Source organism: Trachurus trachurus (assembly GCF_905171665.1).
Source record: "Trachurus trachurus genome assembly, chromosome: 4".
Lineage (NCBI taxonomy): Eukaryota > Metazoa > Chordata > Actinopteri > Carangiformes > Carangidae > Trachurus > Trachurus trachurus.
In genome coordinates, this window is record NC_139898.1 from 11,885,448 (window position 1) to 11,909,832 (window position 24,385).

General features: G+C 41.1%; 2 protein-coding genes across 5 annotated transcripts; both read right to left on the reverse strand.

Moving 5' to 3' along the window:
• Window positions 1-963: 963 nt before the first annotated feature.
• LOC310985246 (semaphorin-4E) lies at window positions 964-17,229 on the reverse strand. 2 transcript variants are annotated; one of them, XM_083970798.1, is made up of 14 exons: window positions 17,114-17,229; window positions 10,456-10,958; window positions 9,992-10,134; window positions 8,956-9,018; window positions 8,458-8,556; window positions 7,435-7,534; window positions 7,012-7,122; window positions 6,668-6,819; window positions 6,364-6,536; window positions 5,945-6,101; window positions 5,622-5,844; window positions 4,351-4,466; window positions 3,910-4,129; window positions 964-3,777 (listed from the first exon to the last, which is right to left on the reverse strand). In XM_083970798.1, exons 2-14 carry the CDS (start codon window positions 10,562-10,564, stop codon window positions 3,014-3,016), a joined length of 2,430 nt encoding a protein of 809 aa, XP_083826924.1. In that variant the 5' UTR covers window positions 10,565-10,958; window positions 17,114-17,229; the 3' UTR covers window positions 964-3,013. The 2 variants fall into 2 exon arrangements, with proteins under 2 accessions (XP_083826924.1, XP_083826925.1); XM_083970799.1 differs by having other exon boundaries at window positions 10,456-10,955; window positions 17,114-17,217.
• A 593-nt stretch (window positions 17,230-17,822) lies between these two features.
• On the reverse strand, window positions 17,823-22,583 carry LOC310984485 (uncharacterized protein). 3 transcript variants are annotated; one of them, XM_083969705.1, is made up of 5 exons: window positions 22,487-22,583; window positions 21,873-22,247; window positions 21,421-21,471; window positions 20,887-21,009; window positions 17,823-18,069 (listed from the first exon to the last, which is right to left on the reverse strand). In XM_083969705.1, the coding sequence occupies exons 1-5, from the start codon at window positions 22,527-22,529 to the stop codon at window positions 17,903-17,905; spliced, it is 759 nt and encodes a 252-aa protein (XP_083825831.1). In that variant the 5' UTR covers window positions 22,530-22,583; the 3' UTR covers window positions 17,823-17,902. The 3 variants fall into 3 exon arrangements, with proteins under 3 accessions (XP_083825831.1, XP_083825833.1, XP_083825832.1); XM_083969707.1 differs by having other exon boundaries at window positions 17,823-18,142; XM_083969706.1 differs by lacking the exon at window positions 21,421-21,471.
• Window positions 22,584-24,385: the final 1,802 nt, after the last annotated feature.

Sequence of the window (24,385 nt, forward strand, 5' to 3'; positions counted from 1 at the left end):
CATGGGTGTAGGAATTTTTTTCATTCCAAATATTCTGACCTCAAGTAACCAACATAAACTGACACAAAAAAGACCTGTAGATGGATCTGCAGTAAGGTGAAATCTTGCATGCAAAGGTACTCAGTCTGTTAAAGTGTAGTCTGATACTGGACATTTCTTTCTCATTTTCTGTCCTTCCAACAAATTTAAAAGTGAATGATCTGATTGAAACCAATGAATGTGGCTTTTTTTTAATGCAGGTAATATAACGGCTCACTTTAATTTTGCCTTAGTGATCCAATCAAAGCCTGTATCAAGTACAAGCACCAACTTGGAGAACAAGGTGCCTGTCTCATAGTTTGACTATTTACTTTTCCATTCTTGTTACAAAGTGTCCTTCATGGCCAACTGCCAAATTCAGTATTTTGATTTCTCTCTGTTATTTGATAAATGACAAAATACAACAGACATGTCAAAATGACCTTTAAATATTGCAACAACAATAAATATTCTTACTCTCATGGTGTCTGGCTGCCCGTGTTTATTGTGTAAGAAATTCCAAAGGTTGAATGTTTGATAAGGAACTGATTGATGGAGGTCAGGTGTGAGTTTACAATTTACAAACTGGAACTAGAGCCTATTTAACAGTGTTGGCACAGCCAGTATGTTTTTGTTCCCCACCCTTTTAACTGATGGCCACTTGAACATCTCAGAAATGTTGGCAGACCACATCTGGCTCAACATGGAGTCCAAATAATTTCTTCTAATGATAAAAAACAAACATTCAGGAGGGAATTGGAAGCAGGAGAAGCTCAGATTTCTTCTTTTTTTGACTCTAGATTCTTTCCCTCAGACTCTTCCTGTTGCTAACCATCCATCCATTTTCACTACTCTAGTTTTTTCTATGGATGTAATGGTTTTTAGACCCATTAGAGTGTAATTATAAAAAAACAAAACAATGAAATGAGTTCTTCAACATTTTAATGCTTTTAAAGAAGATTCCTCGTCAAAACATTTGTGAATGTGCACAATATTACATCTTTTCACAAGAATTGTACTGTTTTGCAAATGATTTGTCAACACATTTGCAATTTTCAATTTAGGAGTCAGTAGTTTATGGGCTAGAGTTTTTGTTTTCCACGCCGTTTTCCCACAGAAACACTGCTGCTGTGTGTGAAACAATCAATACTCTGTTGGTTTGTAGTTTTTTATATATCAACTGCAGGATGGTCTCTATGACATTAGACAACCTTGGCCTTGCTGCATTTTCTCCACCGTATCCCTCATCCTCAGTGTGGAGACGTTCACCATAGCAAAGAGATGCTGTTGTCATATTGATTTATTCAGAAATGTTCAAAGCTACTGAGTGTGGGTTAAAAAAGGCTGTGAGCATCATAGAAGAACTCAGAAAGACAGCCAGAAATAAAAGTAAGAGCAGAAACCTCATTAAATCTTGGGAAGCAAAAGGAAGAGTGACGAACAGGAGAGAGGAATCTAAAATAAAATCTGGATAAGACAGCGCTCTCTGAAGCTTATAAACAACCCAGTGTACTGAAAACTGTAGTTAGCATATAGATTGGCTTAATTCCCTGGTGAAAATGCATCTATGTTAAACATGAAAGCACTTGGAAAAAAAAAACTGCACTGGCAATATTTTATTAATTACCTGATCCAATCAATATACATCCTGAATTCATGACAACTACCTTACACTACACTGATGAGTAATTGAGCAGAGACTTCAGCCCTTTCATATCTACAGCGCTTGTTTGAGGTGAAACATGTAGCGGCTTTGAGTGCTGTCGTTAATGACAGGCGAAGCAGAGTCGGGCTGTGTCCTGTAATTTACTTTGGTCTCAGTGTTGTTCAACAGAAACAAACAGCTCCTGGATTACTGTGGAGTCAGTGCATGTTCTTCGTTGATATTATCCCACCCAAAAAAAATCCCACACCGGAGTAACCCTCTCAAGAAAAAAGAAAAAAGAATCAAGACAAGCACGTCAGTCAAACTTTGCAGCAGCATGGCTTTCAAATACATCTGTGTGTTGTGCTAGAGGGAGAGGCATAATCATTACTGACAGCTACATGCGCGTCCAACTCCCAATAAAGTTTATTTTCTTACGAGCAAGGAATGCATTTACCAAAGTTTGACACTTGTTCTTATCCATGTTGTGTCTCTCAGTTGTCAGAAATGTACACCCACACACATCTACATCCCAATGACATGTCTTGTCTTTTTTGGAACAGAGACTACAGTGCATGCCTGGAATATAACTGTGTACCCATAAACAGCCCTAGTTACGCTACAACACTCGAAATGATGACGTAACCTTTACTGGATTTAGATAATCTCATTATTATCACTTCTCTGTCATAGAAGATGGAGGTATGGAGTTCAGTGTTTTCACCTGTGAGTGTTACTTGAAACCTTACATACAAAGGTACATCTGTCGGTCATTTGAACAGCCACCAATAAATGAATAGTACGGGGTGTAGCCTACAGATAGATCAATCATTAACAGTCAAGGACATTCTGACTGATCAATGTTGTCTTAAATAAACAGTAGTGTCCGTCCATAAAATTAAAAGTGGCTTGAAATCAGAGGTTAAAGTGTTTTCGACTTGTTCAATGTAGTTGACCATATTTACACGATGACAAAGGTGAAATAAAAACTTCTTTACAACAAATAAATAGTTGAAAAATGGTCTTGGCTGTACACAATATATTACAGTGTTATTCACAATTTACCATTATACAAAAAAAACAAACATACATACATATATATATATATATATTTAAATGTCTTGTCAGCAGTTTCCTGGAGTGAAAATTCCACCAGAAAGAAAATCAGCTGCCGCGTTAGAGTACAGTAATGATAGTGAATGTAGGAAACTGAGGAGGAGAAAGAGGAAACCAGTCACAGAAATGTATAATGTGGAGATCTTCCCTAAGAACTGTCCCATGTTAGAAGTGCACCTATAGAACGATGATTAGTGCAGTTTCGTCGGCTTGTGCTATACTATACCTCAGCAGTTAAATCTCTGACTCATCATTTATGTATCCCAGGCCGTCCAGACTTGAAATGTTGGCCATAGGTGTGAAGTGGTGCTCCCCATTCCCTTTGAAGTCAACAGCACAGTGATTATTATTGGCACTGCAAGGTCTCCCAGCCTCAGGCCCCAGGAGCTTTATCTCTGAAGTTCTGTTCGGGATGTGCATGTATTCGCCCGACTGCCTCTTCTCCTCGCTCTCACTGGAGCTTTTTGCAAACTTGAAGCATTCCAAGCCTCCCCGAAACCAGATCCAAAATATGACCCCCGTCAGGCTGAAGCAAAGCAGGGAGAGCAGAGCCACAGCCACCTCCAAACCAGTCACCCTGCCCGTGTCTATTTGAGACTCTAGGGAAGGGTCCTCGTCGTCCTCGTCTGGCGGCGGACCCGGTGCGGCTGTATTCACCGTGTGAACAGAGTCGGAGGAATTTCCCACCTCGCTGCCGGGAGTGGTGCTGCTGACCCCCACTTCTGGACCAGGGTGGAGCTGCAAACGATAAACGGCCACGGTTCTGTTGTACGTCCTGCCGTTTATCTGCTCCACCGAGTCGCAGGTGTAAAGGCCGGCGTCCGATTCGGAGGCACTCAGGATGAGGAGGCCTCCGCCGTAGATGTAGTATTTATGGTTGGAGTGAAGTGTTTGGTCAGAGAAACGCCAGTGGACCTCTGCCAAGTTGGAGTGGAGCTGGCAAGGCAGCTGGACGTTGTTCTCAGGGACGAGGGTGAAGTCCACAGCCGAGACCGGATCTGAAACGTCACACACACACAAACACAAGGTGGTTTCCTCACTGCTTTGCTTTCTAATGAATACAACTGCTGGTTCAAACGACTTCTTCTCAGACTTAATTAATGTGAACGCCGCAATGTGAGGGATTGTACCTGGCTGAGGACACCGTGAGACATCTCCCTCCTTCAGGCTCTGCAATGCAGTGTTTGAGGAGGGGGGTAAGCTGTGTGCTGAGGAGCACTGCTCAGTGGAGAAGTCCCAGGCACAGTAAGGATCCCTGGCCAGGATGCAGTCCACACAAGAGTCATAGCGGCTGCAGTTACTGACTGGCATCTGGATAGCACCAAACTCTGAACCTGCATACAGCTGGCCCTGTGTTTGCACACATAAAAAACAAACCACTTAAAGCTGTTCCATCTTCACTTCCTCAGAACGCTCTCTACAGTCTGTTAGTGACGACACATTCAAATTTAGACTCAAGCTTATTTTGTAATATTTGCCAAGTAAAGCAGCAGTAGCTGTAAAAGACCATAACTGGTGATGACGATGAGCTAACACACTTTATGATGCATATTGGTCCTGCATTGTGTTACCTTGCTGGATGAGAGGCGCAGGATGCTGATGGACTCTGTGTTTTCGAACAGTTGAATCTCCTCAATTATGAACATCTCTCCATCATAGTTGACGGCCTTCTGAACATAACCATTGTCTATGGGAGACAAAAATCACCAGTGACATAAAGCAATCATAAAAATAACATTTGTTTTAACCAAGGTTACTGTTTTGATGTCACTCTTCATATCAAAAACATGTGACTTAAAAGATTTGTGCAGTCAGCACCTTTTACAATATGCACAATGATTATGAGACAGCCTTTGTAACGTCTGCTGTCCATCAGCCACTGCAGCCACAATTGATAATGATGGAATAATATCTAATGCTAAACATATTGTAAGTAGAGAGAATAATCTCTCCTCATCTCCTCATAATCTCTGGGTAAGTCTCCTTGCAGCAGCTGCTATAAGCTGCTGATCAGACCAAGTCAGGTTGTAGCTGGAAAACTGCTGAGTCCACTGAATGAACAGAGGCTGCGTTTTATTTCTTATGGGTTAAATTTTTCATGCGTGAGAGGGAGAGTGCATCATTTCATCTTTTTTTTTAAAAGTTGTAATCCCACTGTAAATCCCTGAAAAACATTGTTTTGGTTTTTCTTTATTATTATTATTATTACCAGGATCACAAGAGAGACTTGGCCAAGATGGCTGCCATGCAAACTGACAACTAATTAAGATGCAGCATAAAACATAAACTATTACATTTATGACATGACAGCAATATAAATGTGCTGGCTTCTCAAGGAAAACAACAGCATCATTTGCCACGTTCTCAATGACAGCACTGAGGGAAACTTTCAATGGATATAAATATGTCTAAATTCTGACTTGCATAATCTTACTGTGAACAAGGGGCTCCCATGTGAGCATAGTTATATTGGTTATTCTACACAAGAGATTTCTGTATGTCTTTTTTTTTGGTCATTTCTTTTGGTTCGAGGAAGGCGTTCACCAGGAAAATGCTGATATATTTCTTATGATCCCTGTCAATCAAACCACACCCACACAGTCCCAATGAAGACTAGCTGATTTGTTTTATCTTAAACTCTCAAAAAGTAATAATTTATGATTTTTTTTTTTTTCCCACAAAATTTTCGACTTTGATTGATGCCTCCTCAGTCATGAAAATTTGATATTACAGAGAACTACTGAAATTTTCAGGGGCTTTAAGTTTAATCAACCAGAATATTCAAACAGAAAACTAAGCTAAGAAAGATGCCAACTTTCAGTTCAACTTTAACGTAGTTTACCAGTGCCGGTGAACATGACGGCGTGCGTCTGTCCGTCCAGCGCCACCACACTGTCCACCACAATCCGAGTCAGAAAAGCTCCTCTCTTGACCAGCAGCGGCTCCCCACTCATTGGACGGACAGCCTCGTCCATGAGGGGACGGTCTCTGATGAACTGAAGGGTTTTGTCGGGAAGGTCCAGTGAGCGATTCATCCCCATTTTACGGGCCACATTATTAATGCACTGCAACAAAAAGCCTCCATTTAGTATCGTGGGTTTTGGGGAATATGCCTCGAATGTGTCGGCAGTAAAAAAAAAATAAAAAAAAAGACTTGAAACTCACCGCTCCTGGTCTGGGGACCGGCACTTCTCCGGTGTACATCACCCACTTCACATGGGATGTCTCCACGGCAACAGGTGTTTTAAACTTCCCCTCGCTGAAAATATCTCTGATGGCAGACACGCTGTACGCACACACTGCTGAGACCTGGGACAGGCTCCTGAGGACAGCAAACCAATTCAACAAACAGACACATTTCTGTTTTAATCAAGTTACTCGTCCGTCAAATTAAAGTATTAACTGAGTAATTAATACCTTACATTACAATCAAAACAATGGACCAAACTTCAAAGCTAATAGTTTTGTGTGAATACAGACACCTTTGTTGTTTCTCCCAACTGACAGCTCTGCTAGATTATCCTATGTCAACACCCACCCTGAGCCATAAAACCACAGGATTTGACCGTAAATATACTACTTACGACTGCTGGGTGAAGACAGCGTAGAAGACACTGTTCCTCCAGTCCTCATGCTTCAGCAGGAAGACATCCTGGACAATGGGGGGCAGGCTGGGTTCAGGCAGGGAACAATCCAGACGAGCTTTCAGGAACGACGTCCATTTCCTCTGCAGCGTCCGCTGTCCGCCCATATCACCCTAAACACAGCAAGACAGAGCGCTCCATCATGTGTATTGCATATTCCCCTTTAACCACGTCGACCAGACACGTGTCAGATGAGGCTCTCCGGGTAGATATTTAGATAGATTGTTAGCTTTCACTCCCATACCTTGCAGACACGGGCCACTCGAGATACTGCAACTTTGCTGTAGAAATCGTACTCCATAGCGTTCTCACTGAAGAACAAGTACACCTTATCATCGTCGCCATCTGCGCTGTCAAAACTTTCACCCACAAAGTCCATGTAGACAAAGTTAGGCTCTGAAAGCACAAAACATGTCATGAGTACTTGGGATGAGAGAAAAGTCAGATATCAACACTTATCATTAACTGCATTATGCATCAGCACTGCTGGTGCTACTGCAGTCCGTTTCCTCTAAACCATTCACCTCATCATATAAAACTTTAAATGGGCAGAGGTTTTTTTTTTTTTTTTGCAGCACAGGAACTCACCACTGAGCCAGGAGCTCTTAAACTCAGTGCGGAGAGCCAAGTTTGAACTGCGCAGAACCACAGGCTCAGAGCCCAAGAAGTTGATGGATGTAGCAGAATACAGGTCATTTCCTGTTGGACAGGAAAACAGGAGAGGACAAAAAATTCCTGGAAATCAATTATTCATATTAAGTTGGAACAATATCACATTTATATGCCAACTAATGAACTGAACCGGCTGTTTTAGTCCAGCTGTGTTGAATGAGTAGGTAGCTGCAGTCAACTAGATATTCTAGGTCACATTTATAACCTCTGTCCTGTGGCCTGTGGTTCAATCTGCATACACTTATCGTACTCTCGTCTTTTCTGTTGGCGCACTTTGAGCGCTCAGCGTTGTTCTGTGCTTTGTTCCCTTTGGCAGTTCAACCTGACTCAGACACTCACCGACCATCAGGGAGGAGTATCTCTGGAAGGGATCAAAGGGACACTTCCCTTTTCCCTCCTCCTGCTTTCCCTGCAGCCTCAGCTGTCCTTCAGCAAACGTCTGTCAGGAACAAAGGGAGAGAGAGGGCAGAAAGAAAAACTTGTTGAAGGAGGGAAGAGAAAGAAACACTGACTCACACAAAGTGCGGAGATTCCAATGGATTCTTATCAGGATTAATGTTTAGCCCATTAACCACAACTTTTGACATTTTTGACATTATTGACATTATTACGCACAGTATTTTTACAGTGATTGCAGCCTTTTGACTGAGCCATTGTTTTACATGTTTGTCAGAATCACATCTTGGAGTTACAAAGAACCTGTTTTGGAAAGAAATGAACATCAGGTCTGCTTTTCTTTCTTTTCTTTCCCTTTTTTCATGATCTAATTCACATTATTGTCTTGTTCTGCAGTTGCACATAGGAACCGTTTAACTCTCCATAGCAATCCTGTCAAGGGAGCTCAGCCCTCTGGAGATTTGAGATCCGTGCCAAAATAAACTGCACACAAGAGCTACTGTGTGTCGTCGAACACAATAAATAAGCAAACGCCAACATTGTGAAGGGATTGGCTTGACCTGTTTTTTAAATCACAACCAGGACACACTTTGGAAAAACAAGAACACGTGTTTACTCTACTAATAAATGAACAGCCATGATGGCTCCAGCATTATGGTTGGCCTTTGCCTATTGACTGCAACACTGATTGCCATTCTGGTTGGGCGACATTAAGAATAATTCAGGTGATCAGTCTATCATTTCCCTTTTGTCAACAAATTCCAGTCTGTGTGTTTTCACTTATCTGTGTTGTATAAAAACATATTGAGCCGCAATTTTTACTTAAACACAATGATGACATGTTCCTTTATAGCCATGATCATGGGAAACACAGTTTATTTACTTTCGGCCCCACATACACAGTTGTGCTGCCCACAGACGCTGCTTGTAAAAATGCTCTCAACTAACCTCACGTTCTGTACTTACCATATAATCACAGGTGGGGCTAAACGCATTTGTTCCACACACATACATTGTGGTGTCATTCACTCTGTGCAGCGTTCGAATGTAGTTACGGCATTCCACCTGCAACAGGAGCCACCAGAGAGAACGCCAAGGTCAGAGCTTTGTTGGTTCAGCCGCAAAAATACAAACATGGCATGCCACATACATTTTCTGACTGCACAGGGTGCCTGCAGCCCTGCACCAGTTGGGTTGGTGACCGAGAGGTCAAGGCTGTGCACAGGCATTTTCTACTCATGACTTTATTTGGGATATCACTGCAAAGCTGTAAGCAAAACACTTCAAAGTGAAATCTGTGTATAGACTTGAAAAGGAGAGGAAAAACTCCCATATAAATGATTTACAAAATTTACAGAGATAGATAGTATGTGGGAGTAAAAACGCTTGCAGTCAACAGTCATCCTTACTGGCCGTATCCTTATCCTGAGAATGAATGTCTGTTTTGAAAGACCTTACACAAACCTCGGCATGTTTTCCCTTGTATGTGCACTCCCTCTGCTTCTCCTCGGTAACCCGCCAATACACCTGCATCAACATAGGGAAAGTGTCTTGTCAAAGCACGCAAGAGTGGTGTCGCAACCCAACAGCCCCAACACGCAGAGGAGCTGCTGCCTGTTTACACTCACAAGTTACATTGTTTGTCTAACATCAAGACCAGTCAGTGCACCACAGAAGGAAGTACCTGCAGGCTGGGACACCGCCGGTCCCTCTGCAGTTGGGACTGTTGGACTGTGCAACTATTATTATGAACCAACAGCTGTAGAGTTCAACAAGACCGTATTTCACTAAAAAGAATTCCTCATGCAAATGTACGGGTCAAGTAGACAACACTGACCTTTGACCAGAATACACTGCGGTTAACTGGTGGCCTGCTGCCGTATTAGAATAGTGAAACAGACAGTAAAATATATACAACGAGTGTAGTTAGTGGTGGCATGGACTAGTTTCTGCAAAAGTCCTACGGAGCTAGTGAAACATTTCCAAATAGTAAAAGACAATAGGAGGCTGTGTTTCATTATACAAAGCTGTGTATCTCAGGAGATGAGTCTGAGGGGTCATGACTTTTTTTTTCAGATATGTGCTTTTGCTGATTTTGACCTCTACAATCCAGGACAAATTAAACATACTGGGTGAAAAAAAAAGCTGCTCATAAGTCAACCATATAACCATAATAACCTGAGATGTGAGGTCACATGAAACGTCATATACTCTTGGATTCGGCACTCAAGTCTGTCTTACTGACTATTTTATGAAAAACCTTCATCACTGCAGTAAAATATCACAAATGTTAAAAAAAAAAGTTTCATTTTTAATCTGGGATAATGAAAAGTTAATGAGTCGTATCATCAAGCAAAGTAGCATCATCAAGTTAATGTAAAAGAAATTTGCAGATGCACATCGGCTTCAAACAGGTCACCACACTCATCAGCACAGACTGCCACACTCTGCACATTCTGCAATCCGATTTCTTTCCGGGAGTCACTTCAGTTTTTCTTACCGCCGACTTCCTGACTGAGATGTCGTTGATGTCCAGGGCATATATGGCCTCTCTGGCCCCCAACAGCAGCACCCCGAGGTCATCTCTCATTAACATAGTGGAGTAGTTGAAGATCCCCTCTTCTTTGAACAACTTCAGATCATCTAAACAGAAGATTGCAACAAAACATCTGCATCACTACGCTGCAATTAGCTGGAAAAAGAGCTTCCACAGAAAAAAAAAAAAAAGACTAAAAAAAAAAAAAAAGCCAATTCATTGAAATTCAATGAGGGTTTTCCAACCAGCACAAACTCTAAGCAGTTAAAGCTGTAGTCTTTGTTGGTTAAAATATTCAAATGCATTCTTAGACTGCTACAAGTCCTGGTATTTACTGGAGCAGCCTCACAACACAGTAAGACCATGGTGTGAGATAGTGGCTCACTGAGGTGCTAAAAGTGTTAACGCAGTGAGAATCTGTGACTTACTCTGGTAGGGGACAGTCTTTCGTGGGACACAGTAGTGAGTGTTGAGTGCACTCAGTGAAACATGGAGCATCAATCCACAGACGATGCTCAGAGCTGAGAGAAGAGACATGGCTCAGAGTCCAGGTTTTGGAAGTGTGGAAGAGCTGCACAGTCCAGCTCTGCCAACCACGCAACCCCAATCAGAGACAGATCATGGTCCAAAGGTCTCAGTCCAGAGGGCTGCTTAGGCCGTGGTGATGATGTCACTGTCCTGGACATGTGCCGCTCTGGCGTGCGTCATGTTTTCAAAAGTAGTACCATACAGATGTGGAGTGCAGATCAGCTCAGCCTGCTTCAATTGAGGATGAAGTCAGCGTCCTGTGTGATGTATATCTATGTTGGTGTTAGCCTCCAGCGCAGTGCTAATGAGCTGCTGGTGTCCTCTCCACAAGGAGGAGCAGCGGCCATGCTGCTCGGCTACTGGTGAGGGATGCTGGTGGAGATCATGTTCGTCCAACCGCCTTCTAGAAAAGATATGAAAACATGTATGAATAAAATGATCAAAGAGACACTTTATTTTCATATGGCAGCTGATTTGCTTCTGCCACCTTATTTCTCTCCTCTTCTTTCAACGCTTGATGATTCATGTATGATTATTACATGGAAAGATCTGAAGATGCTCTTTTTTAGTGATTGTGCTCTGCATGTGTAGGCAATGGTGCTGCTTCTGCTTCTGCACAGTATGTAAGAGTGAAATATAGACTTCAGATGGTCCTTAGGAACTTTCACTTTCACGTGAAAGTCTCTTGAAGGGCCACTACAGAAATTCTGCATCGCATTTCCACTGAACAAGGAGAAAGATTAGAAATGACAAAAAATGAAAGGTGAAGTATCTTCACTTTTAGTGCTTTGGCTGAGATGTTGTATGGTCCGATGGCATTGGGACCAAGGGATTTGGATCTGAATCATACGATCAGGATATCACAGTTCCAATAGTGCAACTCAAAAGCATCTTTCATTAGACCTCATGAGGGTTTTATCGGCATAGGTTCGAAAACTCCTTTCAGAGGCACAAAAAGACATTAGACAGCTGTGACAGGAAAGTTAAGCAGCAAGTAAGGATATATTACATACTGTATGATATGTCCTCTGCTTATTTGTTTTCTTATCTTTAAAGATTTTCTGTGTACAGCACAAACTAGTAAGCACAACAATCATACAATCATGGTCTTACTGTTACATCAGAGAAGCGCAGCATCACTTTCTGTTGAGGCTGTGTAAACTTCGCAGAGGAAACCGCTATTACGTGAAAGGCTGCAGAGCGAGTGCCACGCTGCCCACCAACCCCCACTCTCTCTTCCTCCTCCACTCTCTGTGTCTTCCTGTCCTCCTCCCTGATAAGAACCTGCTTCCTCTGGGCTCAGCGGGGTTCAAGCAGCAGAGGGGATCACTTCAGGTTTGGGCATGCATACAGATCACAGTGATTCACTGCTTTTATCACGCCATTCCCTACCATGGGATTCATGCTGAATTGAGATTTACCACTTCTTTGGCGAGTTTCTTACTGTTTTTGACTAACTGAGCGGCACAGCCTCATTCAAAATTCATCAAGGCACTTTTTTTCCCCCCAGAATAACACACAAAGCAAAGCATACTTAGGAACAGTCGCACAATGTAAAAAAAAAACAATACTCTTTTTGGTGCACACCGCTCCAAAGCAACAGCACCACGTCGCTGCTTTGCACCTGTTATTTGAATTTCAGCTCACAGAGGAGAAAAAACACAGCAGATTTCACAGAGATTCTTTGAAACACACACACATCGCAGAGTCCTTGCCTGTTGACAGAAACCAAAACGACAGCATCCAAATTTCCTCGAGAGGCAGCTTGGCACTCACTCCCCTTTGCCTCTGAAAAACCTCAGTTTTCAATGTGCGTTAGCAACAAACTGCCATGCTCTCACCTTGTTGTTACTTGACGCACCAGGACGAGCCGCTGCACGTATAGGACTGCTCATCTGTTGTCAGAGCACCGATGTCTTGCATACTTTCCCCCCAGGCTGTGAGCGGGACAGGGAGGGGGGGCTGGAGGTTGAGCTCTACAACTGAATGGAACGACTGCTGCTGGTTGTTTTTCACAGCGCTTGACAGATACTTCCCAACAGTGCAGACAGGTAGGTATGGCTACAATAATAGAGGAGCACACAGCAGTTGTCCCCTTTTTCTCTTCCTTTTGTTTATCCAGGGTCACACTCACTCGCTGACATGTGCACGTGTGGACAGGGCGTGAGTGTGTGTGTGTGTGTGTGTGTGTGTGTGTTTTGGGGGTGGGGGTGTTTGGTGCACAGCTGAGGTTTTTACAAGTTAACAGTCGTGAGTCATACACAGCTGATTTCTTGTACAAGACCTTTGTACTTTGTCTTTCAGCTTAATGATAAATGTATCGTTTTTTTCTACTAGGAAGTTAATTAGCAGGAGATTAATTACTTTATGAACTATTTATCTAAGGTTGCATTCAATTGTTGTTTTTTGGCCAATTATTATTTTGTTTCACTGAAAGGTGAAAATGTCATCCAGCAGCTATAGATCATCATTGGCATTCATTTGTAATCATGTTTAACCTGACAAAAGAAAGTGTCTATTTAGCTCACACATGTCAAACAAGGCCAACAATATAATTTTATGTGGCTTGTGAAAATATTTCACATTTTTATTATTAATGCCCACAAGTATAGCGCTCAAACTACTCAGACTACAAGTCCTATAATACACTGACTGTAACATCTAAAGTATGGTCATGACCAAGCAATAGATCAACAAGTGTCAAACCCTATCTGCAAGAAAAGATGCAAAGTATCTGGCATGGACAAAATGGCATAGGAGAGAAAACTAGGCTTATTATGTGTTTTTTGTGTGTTGTGAATAATCCATTAAAATGCATGAATAAAGGGAACTTTTTGTCTTGCCAGATATGATCCCATGTTGATATGAAGGGTCCCCATGTTATCCACCTTTGCTGCTCACTTTGTCTCGTTTTAATTAATCAGGAAGGACCCTCCCATGGACTGTTTGACCCCTAACCTTGTGGGAGTAGGCAGCAAACATCATGGCCAAAGTCCATTGTTAATAGCTTTCTAGGCTTATTACCTTATGGCTTGATGGTGTCCTGCAAAGTCGCTTATGAAGCTTTATAAATGACACACTTTCATTATTACTAGTAAGCCATTAACAATGGTTGGAGGATTTCATCTACATGTGTAATGGCTTCTTTGATTAACTTTTGACACATTTTCATTGTTTCTCTGGCTCAACTCTCAGCTCTTTCTCTCAGGATGATTCATCATCACCACTTTCACACTTCAGTGACCAAAATAAAATTAAACTGGCATCACATTAGACGTGCTCTACTCCGAGGAAAGGGTACGCTGTAAGAGGCTGGTGTGAAAAATTCAGGAACACCTTTTGTTTATAAGGGATCAATGTTGATTCCAGTAAAGCCAGTAAAACCTGCCCAGGGATCAGTTATTAAACGCTGCTGTAACACAGCTTAAAACAACTTGAAATGCTCTACTTTGTAAGACCATATAGCACCTTAACACCTACATCTCATTGAAAACATTAATATTTATGGCTGACATTGTGAAAAATACAGCAGTATCTGTATGCAATGAACAACACAACAAAAACATTCTTGTCTTGAAAGTCAACCTGACATCTGAAGCACTGGTTGCATGTAAATACAGCAACCACACACTCGGGGAAGATGAACTTCTACAGTGCAACAGCGTTGACTAAAATAGTGTCTTTACATCTCTGTAAATCCAGATGTAAATGTGTGCATATATTTCCCACATGCACCTTTCTAAAATGTTAGCGCTGTGGCTGCTGGTGGGTTTTTACTCATCAGGCAGATGAATATGTGACTGTGGGTTCAAAGGCTGCACACAATCTAATACAATACAGTGAAGAAGCCCTCCAGCAGTATCTCTACATACTCCAACCACTTGAAGCATGAGGATATTTATAGCCTGCTCAGGAGCCTCCATGATATCTACAATACACTGTGATTGGAGTCTCTGTCACAGCGTGCTGCTGCATACAGAATAAAACTCAAAACATGCATGGACAAGCTCGCTGCTGTCATCACTGAGTCATAACAAATCTAAATCCAAAAAGCCGTGTGAAGAGTCACACAGCTGGAGTGAGCCGTGGCTGCGTAAGCCCGCATATATACGTCTTCATTTGTATGACTGTGTGAATATTGTAGGGCGAGGCGTCCTCCGGCTGTAACTGATTCACTCGTGCAGCCAACTAACTGATCTGCAGGGTTCATGCCGGTCAAGCCTTCATGTGGCCGGTTTAGCTGACTGCTTCGCTGTCTGTCTTGTGTCTGCCAGGCTGCCAATCTAAACGTAAGCTGAGAAGTGCACAAGCGGAGCCGGCTGGCGAGCTGGCTGTGATACAGTATTCCATCACAGGGGCCTAAACAGGAAACCGGTTGTGGGAGGGTGTTCACCTTTGACACTCCTTGTGTCACACAGACTCTTGTTGTGAAACACACATTGGAAAACACACCCCAGTTCAGCCCTGGGTTATATTTGTGCAAGCTCAGACGGACTAAAACAAACCATTCTTTTATCATAATGACAGTAAGCCGACCACCTTTTGTTTTGATGTGCGGAGGAGTTGTAATTTGGTGAAAACAATACTTCAAAAACATGCTGTGTGTACAGTTTTCAAGCCTGCAATGGTGTGTATCATTAAACTAATGGACAGGTAACAGACTAGTCACAGCACTTCACACAACTAAAGGTGACAAGCAAACAACAGAACGAATATGCAGCAGCCTGTTGTGTCTGCTCTGACAAATTACTCGTCATTGATTGGACAAGTTTGCTTGAGTGTAAGTGCACACTTGAATGCACACACTCACACAAACACATGTTTGCACAGCTATCCCTCATTGTCAAACCCTCACCCAAACCTTGACCTGCACCTCAGTGCTGTACACTGGTCCCGACTCCCGACAAAGTCAGTGTTTGTGCTGTCACACAGTGGTAACAAAAAAGACATGTACACACTCTCTCTCTCACACACACACACACACACATACTCACACATACACACACCCAGGCAAGTTCCAGCAGGAGCTTCAGCACACAGGGAAAATATGAACACACAAACACCTCTGCCTGCTCTACCAGTAACATATGACACACAGCAACACCCGGGAAAATAAGATTTACTAAGGAACTGATTTCATGACTGTGTCAACTCTAACCAGTATAAACAAGAGCTCCAACTACCAATTAAATCCCCTATGTATTAGTCTAACTTGAAATGAATCATAAAAACTCATCCACAACTGAATATAATAAATACAAATAAATCAGATACTCAAATAATTAGCTTATTGCTGCTGAATCATTCAAAATATCACAGCTTGAGAAGATTATTTGTTTACTTCACACCTGCATGTCAGGTCTGTAGCTTCATCACATTGTCCTATAATTAGCTGCAGACTCAGTGTTAGAATACCAAGTCATAGAAACAACAATAAAGGTGTGTTATTTCCTGCTATGGTTCCACAAACTTATAGTATGTTCCCCATCTACGTGCCACAGGTAATTCATGCTCTGCCTGCAGCAGAAACAAACCAGTATCAAGAGGAAGTGTCAAGTGCAGACAATCCTACATCCTACAACATAAAGGAAATGTGCATCATTGTCAGGTTAGACCACAGAGTGCCAGTGTATTATCTGTGGCATAGCTGCGTGCAGCTGTGCCTCGACACCCACTGACCCCAATGAGCTGCAGTGTGACAGCTAATATTGGGCAATCCCCCTGTGTGATTTCCAGCAAGTACAATGACAGCATTCAGCATTTAGTAGAGATCCTCTGCTCACTCAGCCACACACTCATGTATCATGAGTTGGATACAACACACACAGACACAGCAGACTATCACTTTCACTCCCACAACATTCAGTTAAATCTAGTCACAATGTTCACAAAATGAAAACCCAACATATTTATTTAGAGATTCTGTTGAATTACTGATGTGTTTTGAGCAACAAGATACTAATATGTCCAAAATTAAAATATGCTCAATTCAGGTTTTCACAAGTTACTGATTTCTGACTTTTTATTGTCTAATTTACTACTGTGTGATGTTTTTACCTTGTGAAAGTCAGGAGATTCAGTGGTTGCTCGCTGATTCTTGGTGGATTACAAAAAGAGAAAGCTGGACACAGTGATAGTGTAGCCTGCCTAGTTTAGTTAGTGGTTCACAGGGTGACACTTGTAGAAGCTGCAGCTACCAGCGACCTGACAAGTTTGAACCCCCCCTCCGCTCCCCCCCAACCGGTGTCACCAACACCATCTGCGGCGCTTAAGTGTTTGTACGACATATCCTACTACTGCTTAGTCTAGCTCTTGGCTGCTATTATTAGATTGGGATATCCTATAATCTTTAGATAAGACAGTGAAGTTACAGAGTGCTGCCTTTGCTCCTCTCAGCCCCGCTGCCAATCCAATTCCCACGATCAGACCCCAAGCTCCGTGGTGAGAACAAAAAAAGGTAAAGGAGGAAAAACCCTGTGGGACTCAAACCTGCGCACAAACAAGTCACTCAGTCCCAACACCTTGCCATGTCCCCGTGTAAGTGTGCGCCTGACTTACCAGGGGACCTGTCCACAGATCGTCCACATCAGAGGTCGTCCACACCGCGGCTGTCGGGTCGGGTCCGGCTCCGCTGCTCCGCTGCTCCACCTGTAACGTTGTTCACTCACATCAACTCCTGTCTCCTGCAGGGAGCGACTCTGTGCAGCGGCTCCGCGGCAGCCAGCGCCTGGTGATCATGTGACTTTTGATAGCTACCTTACTTTAAAAGTGCTCCTTCCTCCTCGCAGCCAATCAGATGAGACCGAATAATAACAACAATCATAAGAATACTACTACTAGTCTAATTATAATACGGTTCTGCAGGTTTGAACTACCTACTTTTGGTTTTTTAACATGTGGTTAAATCACTAATGTAAAATTGAATTGTAGCCAGGTCAATAAGGAGAGGTAGCCTACACGCCTATCAAACATTTAAAATGAAAATATTACAAACTACAACAAAAACTGTCTTTTTTTGCTATCTTAGATTTTAATATAAACATTAGAAGTATAAACAACAGTTCATTCAAAACATTCAGTTTCAGTCACATCTAAAAAAAAAAATAAAAAAAAAATCAATTATCTACATCACTATTATTTAGCCTACCATAGAGCTACTGCTGGTCGCAGATCAAATATTAGCTTTAAGATCTTGACAAAAAAAGGAGAGAAAAACATTTTCAAGTTCCTATTTGTGAACAGCATGCACCATCTGCCATCTAGTGGCATTTTACAAGAAGAATAACAATGACATCAAATATGATACAAATGTCCATTTTGAGGGGAAAAGTCTGTTAGTGAGACTCCTCAAAGTTTTTGCCTCCGTTTGCCTTCTTCGTATCTCCTGCCGGTGTTCGGGGTCCTGAGGTTTTGAGAGGAGGAGACTATCTTCAGGGTGTCCACCTGCGCCCCGGGCCGAGGGGACGGCTGCTTGTTGGCCACAGGACGAGTGTTGGCGTAGATAGGGTCGTCTGCTGCAGAGAAGAGTGAAGGCAGGAGGAAGACATGTGAATTTCTGTCACATCTCGATTCCGGGAAAAACTAGACCTAAATCAAAAATGTTGTTGATTAATTATTAGGTTAATTTGTATAGGTTAAATTAGATTATTAGGTTATAAACAGAATATTCTTTCATCAAGGCAAATTTACTTTGAAGGAAGATGTTTAGTGGAAAAATGTACCAATAAAATGAAAACTTAAAAATGGCTCTGACAATAGCAGGGTAAAGCAAGTAAACTATCATATGATAATTGTCAGGCATTGGAGGGAAAACTGGTTAAAACCCTGATATATATAAAGTAGAGTGGTTTAAAATTAAATAACCTGTAATTTTCTATTTTAATTAATATTTACAATTAGCACTGCCTAGAAATAACTCATATAGCCTAATTAATGCTCAATAATTAATTAGGCTATCTACTGTCATTATGCCTTGTTGCTGAAATATTAAATCCTGCAAACTGGAGCAAATTCCCCTGATCGACTGATAGGCCTAATATCTGTCATATAGCTCTAACATAGTATGAACATATATTATATAGGCAGCAAAGCAGACACAATATTACCTCGTATTTCCTGATCATATAAATATTTCACAGATTATAAATAAACTCATTCAGTGTTGTCAGTGTGGGGTTAAGTTCATCATGAAATATACGCACATATTTTTGTCGCACAATAAAATGTGGTTAACAACTAAATCATCACATATTATTGTTGTTCATATGCCGTCCCTCCCAATTAATGTTGAATTTATTACATTTCTCAAAGCACATCCCACTTTGTGGCCCGACAGACAGCGACCGTGTTAGAAGAGCTGCACACTACACAGTTTTTCTCCTGAGCATATTTTCTGTGTCACTGTCGCCCTCATGTTCTCAAAACAAGGAATGCCAACATTGCATCAGTTTATATTCACAGCACAACACTTGTCTTGTTCTGCGAAAAAAGCCGTCACTCATTCAAAAAGTCTGACACCTGCTCCAAAAGAAGATGAACCCATCCACGAGAGCAACACCGTCGACAAATTTCAAGTTCTCTTCACAGTCCAGATGGTGAAATAGCAAGTGAGCTGTGTCAATACTGAGAATTTTTTTTAATTTTATTTTGCTCTGAGACTTAGATACAGCAAAACACCCAGCCGATCAGTGAAACCACTTATCAGATTACTTTATTTTAAAGTCTACATATTCACAGGTGTATACATGACATTTCCATCTTACACTAACTATAACGCCACTGACTCATCACTGCAATCCTATCTGAATTAGAAACTGCACTATCTTGCTCTGAATGTAATATTCACACATACCAACATTATCTCATAGTATGACATCAGCATTCTCTTATGTGCAGTTGTTTGCTGGTAAACTCTTTGCTGCTTCTGTCTCTGCTCCATCCTCTGTGGCCACTTCCTGCCACGGCAGCAAGGCCTACATACTGACTGACACTCACTTCCTCCTACATCTGGTGTCCGTCTGTCTAGCAGAATTATTATTATCACTGTGTACAAATGTGTTTGAGAACGACAACAGGAGATAAATTACACTACACGGTGTAGAACGCGCTACCAGGTATTTCAAGAGGGATCTGTTACCGAGTGTACAGACTGATTGCACCTCGTCACTCAAAGTACGAAGCTATTACATTTAGGGGATGTTCTACCCTTCTGAACAATAACTTAATATTCTCAATACGGAATAACTTTCTCAAATTAATCTGCTAATGTTTGTTTTTTTGTCCGGCCAACGGTCCAGTTCCTGAAGATATTTATTTTACAGTGATGCAAGAGATTGAAGCAGCAACCACAGAATAGTTTTGGCTGATTAAATGATTTACACTGTTAATTAGAAAATTGTAGCTAAACAATCTTCTAACACTTAATGAGTAAACAATAGTTTCACCTGTTTACAAAAGAAGCAGAAGATGTGAGAATTTCACATTAAATTTGGATATTAATCGTTTTTGGTGGATCCCTATTTATGGTCTGCTGTTTGTCTCTATGTCAGCCCCGTCACAGATTGCCCCCCTCGCCCATGACCTTATAAGGGCAAGCAGTGTAGCTATAATGGATGGATCGATGGATTATGGGATGCAACTGCAAAAAAAATGTCTTTATGACACAGTGCATTAGTGGTTCGCTTTACTTTATTATAAATATCTGGCTGATCAGTTGGTTAATTTATACACTTCTGCACTGATCTCGGCCTGTAAGAAGATGCCCATGTCTGCCCTGTCTGTGGTCTCTTCAGTGATATCAAAATCTTCACACTTATTCAATTAAACCACACAGGAGAAGAGAGGCAGCCCTGTTCATCCTTCACTGACATTTTAAAGTTATAATCTCACGCTGTGCTGTTTAACCACACTAACCTCTCGCTCGCTCAGTTTGCTTCTGTCGGCCGCAGCTTGGGCAGAATAAACTACCTGCTATCATATTGACAGTGTTTCCTCCCCTTTGGTTCTCTCACTCAGAAACACCGGCAAACAAAAAAAAAAAGGTCTGCTCTTCAGTTCTTCTTTTAAATGCAAATCTTCACAATGAAATGAATCATTTTTGTAACCAGCGCAGATTTGATCTGACTGGGTTTTCTTTTTTCTTCTGTGAGATAATTTTCCTCTGCATCACTCGCCCTCTTTTTCACAGTGCAACTTCTGCACAGTCCTGCGGCCTCCCTCAGGTTGCCTACAGTAATTATCTACAGATTATCTATAGATGTTGTTAACTGTTGTCTTATTAGGTCAAGATCATTATGTAATATCTTGTAACTGAAAAGTAAAGGGGAGGGTACCTGTGCTGTTGATGCATCTCCATCTCAGCAAGGCATATGTGATCAGCAGGACGATCAGGATGAAAGCTGAGACCGCCAACACGACCCATATCCACCAGGCAGGAGGCAGTTCAGCAGGACGTACTGTAAGAGATGAGAGTATGTCTTGAAATGTGGTCGCATTTTGTTAAATTATAATCTGTATCAAAGCGTGTTGAACAAAATCAATGACTGCACAAAATAATCCTTAATAATCTGATATAGCTCACTAATACAATTTCATTTTCGTTTGCAAAAACAGTTGTTGTTTTGAGGGAGGACTTTCAAGAATATGGTGGGTTTAACGTATAGTGTGTCATCAAGTTCACAAGTTTTGGTCTCTCACCCCTGAGGTTTTATCACCTCTACCATGGATGACACTGACACCTGCCAATGCAGCGGAAAAATCAACACTTCCTGCGACCAAATATATTTTGCCTTTTGAGGTGAGAAGTTTAAGAATACAGTGTGCATCATTGTTCATGACTATGCATCCACACAGACATGCACACACACCTTGTCCACTCGTCATTAGTGACGGGTTCGTTGTGTATTCGGAGCTCTGCGCTGTTATGGAGGAAACAAAAATTATACTTTTACAAGCATTTGGTAGTCGTAACAAGCCAGAGCCACAATATCTATGAATCCACGATTGATATAATGTTTCATAATAATAAAACATTGAGAAAACAATAACAATAACTGTTGCATTTCAAACCGTAAATGGATTATAATCCAATACACAATGTGATATTAGAGGCAGGTACTATAAGTGGTTATCCAACAGACTTGTCAGCCAAAGCTCTCGCTGCTGTGTGTGGAGACCAATGTATCAATGTGTCTAACAGATAATGTTGTGATTATTTATATACAAATAAACACTGTACATTTATGTATATCTGCTTGCAACTACATTATATTGTGTTATAAAGATGTATTAAATATTTGCATATATTTTGCATACTTACAAACAAGTATTTCTGATCCATTGCTCTTATTAACGGTATGAGAGGGGATCTCTGATATGACCCGGCAATAGTACCATCCGCTGTCCTCATCCGTGACATTTGATAAGGAGCATGTTGCTCCAGTGCCAGATCCAACAACTCTTGTTTTGGGCCCCAAAGAATTGTTAACAACCACCTCATAAAAGCTCTTTGCTTCATACAGTAAAGATCTATTCCGGCTAAAATGCCAGCTCATCCGAACTCTTTCATACTTCTCTACCCCTATATTCAAAACACAGCCCAAAGTCACGGAGGAGCCAAAAGCAACAGACACTGACTCTTCTTTACCCACAATCACAGTTTGTTGACCTGATGCCACCAGAGCTGCTACTTCCACTGTAAAACAAACAAATTAAAAATTAGTTATCACACTTTGTCCATTTGTTAGTGTTTGTTCACCAGCAGTAACAATGACTACAAATAGGAAACAGTGTTAAAATGTACAGGAGTTCTGCACATGAAATATCAGTCCATTCTATCATTACTGCATTTAGCATCATCATGTATACAAATATCAATACTTGTTGTCAGTCTAACGGCATTTTATCTGTCAAATATCAGCTCAAGAGACTCACCTGTGAAGAGCACCACAGTCAAGTGTTTCAGCCACACTTCCATCTTATCATGTGTGTGGTGGTCCTCTTCTCACACTCATCCTGTCTCTGCTGTCTGTCTGCACATCTGACAGCATACAGACATGAAACTTGTGTTTTCGTGTGGGTGGGAGGAGGGGTTTTCTATCACTGTACCATGAGAATGCGCTTCACAGAGGGAGCTGATTGTAGTGCAGGTGGTATAAACAAAAAACAAAAATGGAAAATCATGTAGGTTTTGAAAAAGACACGAGAAACTGAAGAGTGAAGCGCTTTTGTTCCATAGATGGAAGACATCAAAATAACAATATGACTGACATCCTGCTCACCCCTGCAGATTGATGTCAGGCAGCAGATTCCTCATTGAAATAAATACATATGTGCTGACTTGCAGTCAAATATAAAACAGGGCACACGGTGACATGAGGGGTTTATGAAACTCTTGTGGTTTTTGGTGCAAGGGTGCGAAAAACGCATCTCACCGTGTCCCCAAGGCATCGCACTAGAAAAGCAGTTGGCTTCCTGTGACAAGACACAACTAAGTAAGATGGGGTAGAACTTTCTAACTCTGACCACAGCTTGTGAATAAAGGTTATAATATAATGTAATATAATAATTAAGAAAATAGTGACAATAGGGAATTTAAAAAAATGTTTTACAATATAGCCTCATGCAAGAGAGATGAGATGATACCAGAAAAGCTGTAAAAACAAATATAAAAACCCCTGAGTCTCATAGTGAGGCAATAAAAATCTGTAATCAGTGTTGCTCCGATTTACTCTAATATAACCTGCCTTTAATTTACTTTAAGTCAATGGACATGGCATCATGGGTGACTGTGTATTGTATGTTCAAGAGTGAAGACAAGTTTACAGGCAGCATATCACCCCTGAAACCTCAAGAGCTTTAGTTTCACAGCAAGCCTGAAAGTAGGTCCTGTCTTTGATTATATGTAGAGATATCATCTCAGACCATTTGTTTAGTAGGACAGTGGTTTACATGCAGTAGATCTGAATGAATACTGAAACCTGAATGTTTTTAGAAATAACAGTTAAACAGCTGGAAATCGATTCACACAATTTTCACACTGTTCTGTTTGTTTCATATGGTTTACTATAATCACATTTCACACCAAACAAAAGCATCCTTACTGAGGCTACTGTTTAGGTTACAGTGTAATAATATGTGTTGCATACAAATTGTTTACAATTGTTTACAGAACAATTACAGAACACATTCATATTGGTCTTGGATGTTGAAATCAAGGATTTGGCTTGTTTTTACAAGTTATTCCACTAATATACAACAATGGATATCAAGTAAAGTTATTCTGATTAATCAAAGTAATATTTAAAATATTTGCAAGAAATTGTGTTGATACAGGACTGATTTTCTCTATCAGGTGTTAAGTGGAGCAATACTACAAAATACAACTCTCATGCTACAAGTAAAAGGCTCTCATTTAAAATCTGGTTGTTTCTTCATGTAAACTTTTAAAGTGTACATCAGTTATATAAATGCAGCAGTGTAAAAAGATGTAACACTTCTGTCTGAAATGTTTTGGCATTTAAATCTATACCAGCATGAAATGAAAAGGAAAATATAGATACAGTGTAACAGTATTTGACTACTGTGAACTGAGAATGGATGCAGATGAATATTTAGGACATATTTCTGCCATAAATTTCCATTCTGGTCCATCAAGATAACAATCTTATTATGATTATTAGGTCTAGCCTACTAATAGATACTCTAATACTCTATTAGATGCTGCTTCCATGTGTGGCTATGTTATATTCATTTATGTAATTAGCAAAGCTGATGCAGTGAGCTGCCAGATGGTAATGATTAATAATTAAGTATGTAAAGAAATTTGTATGA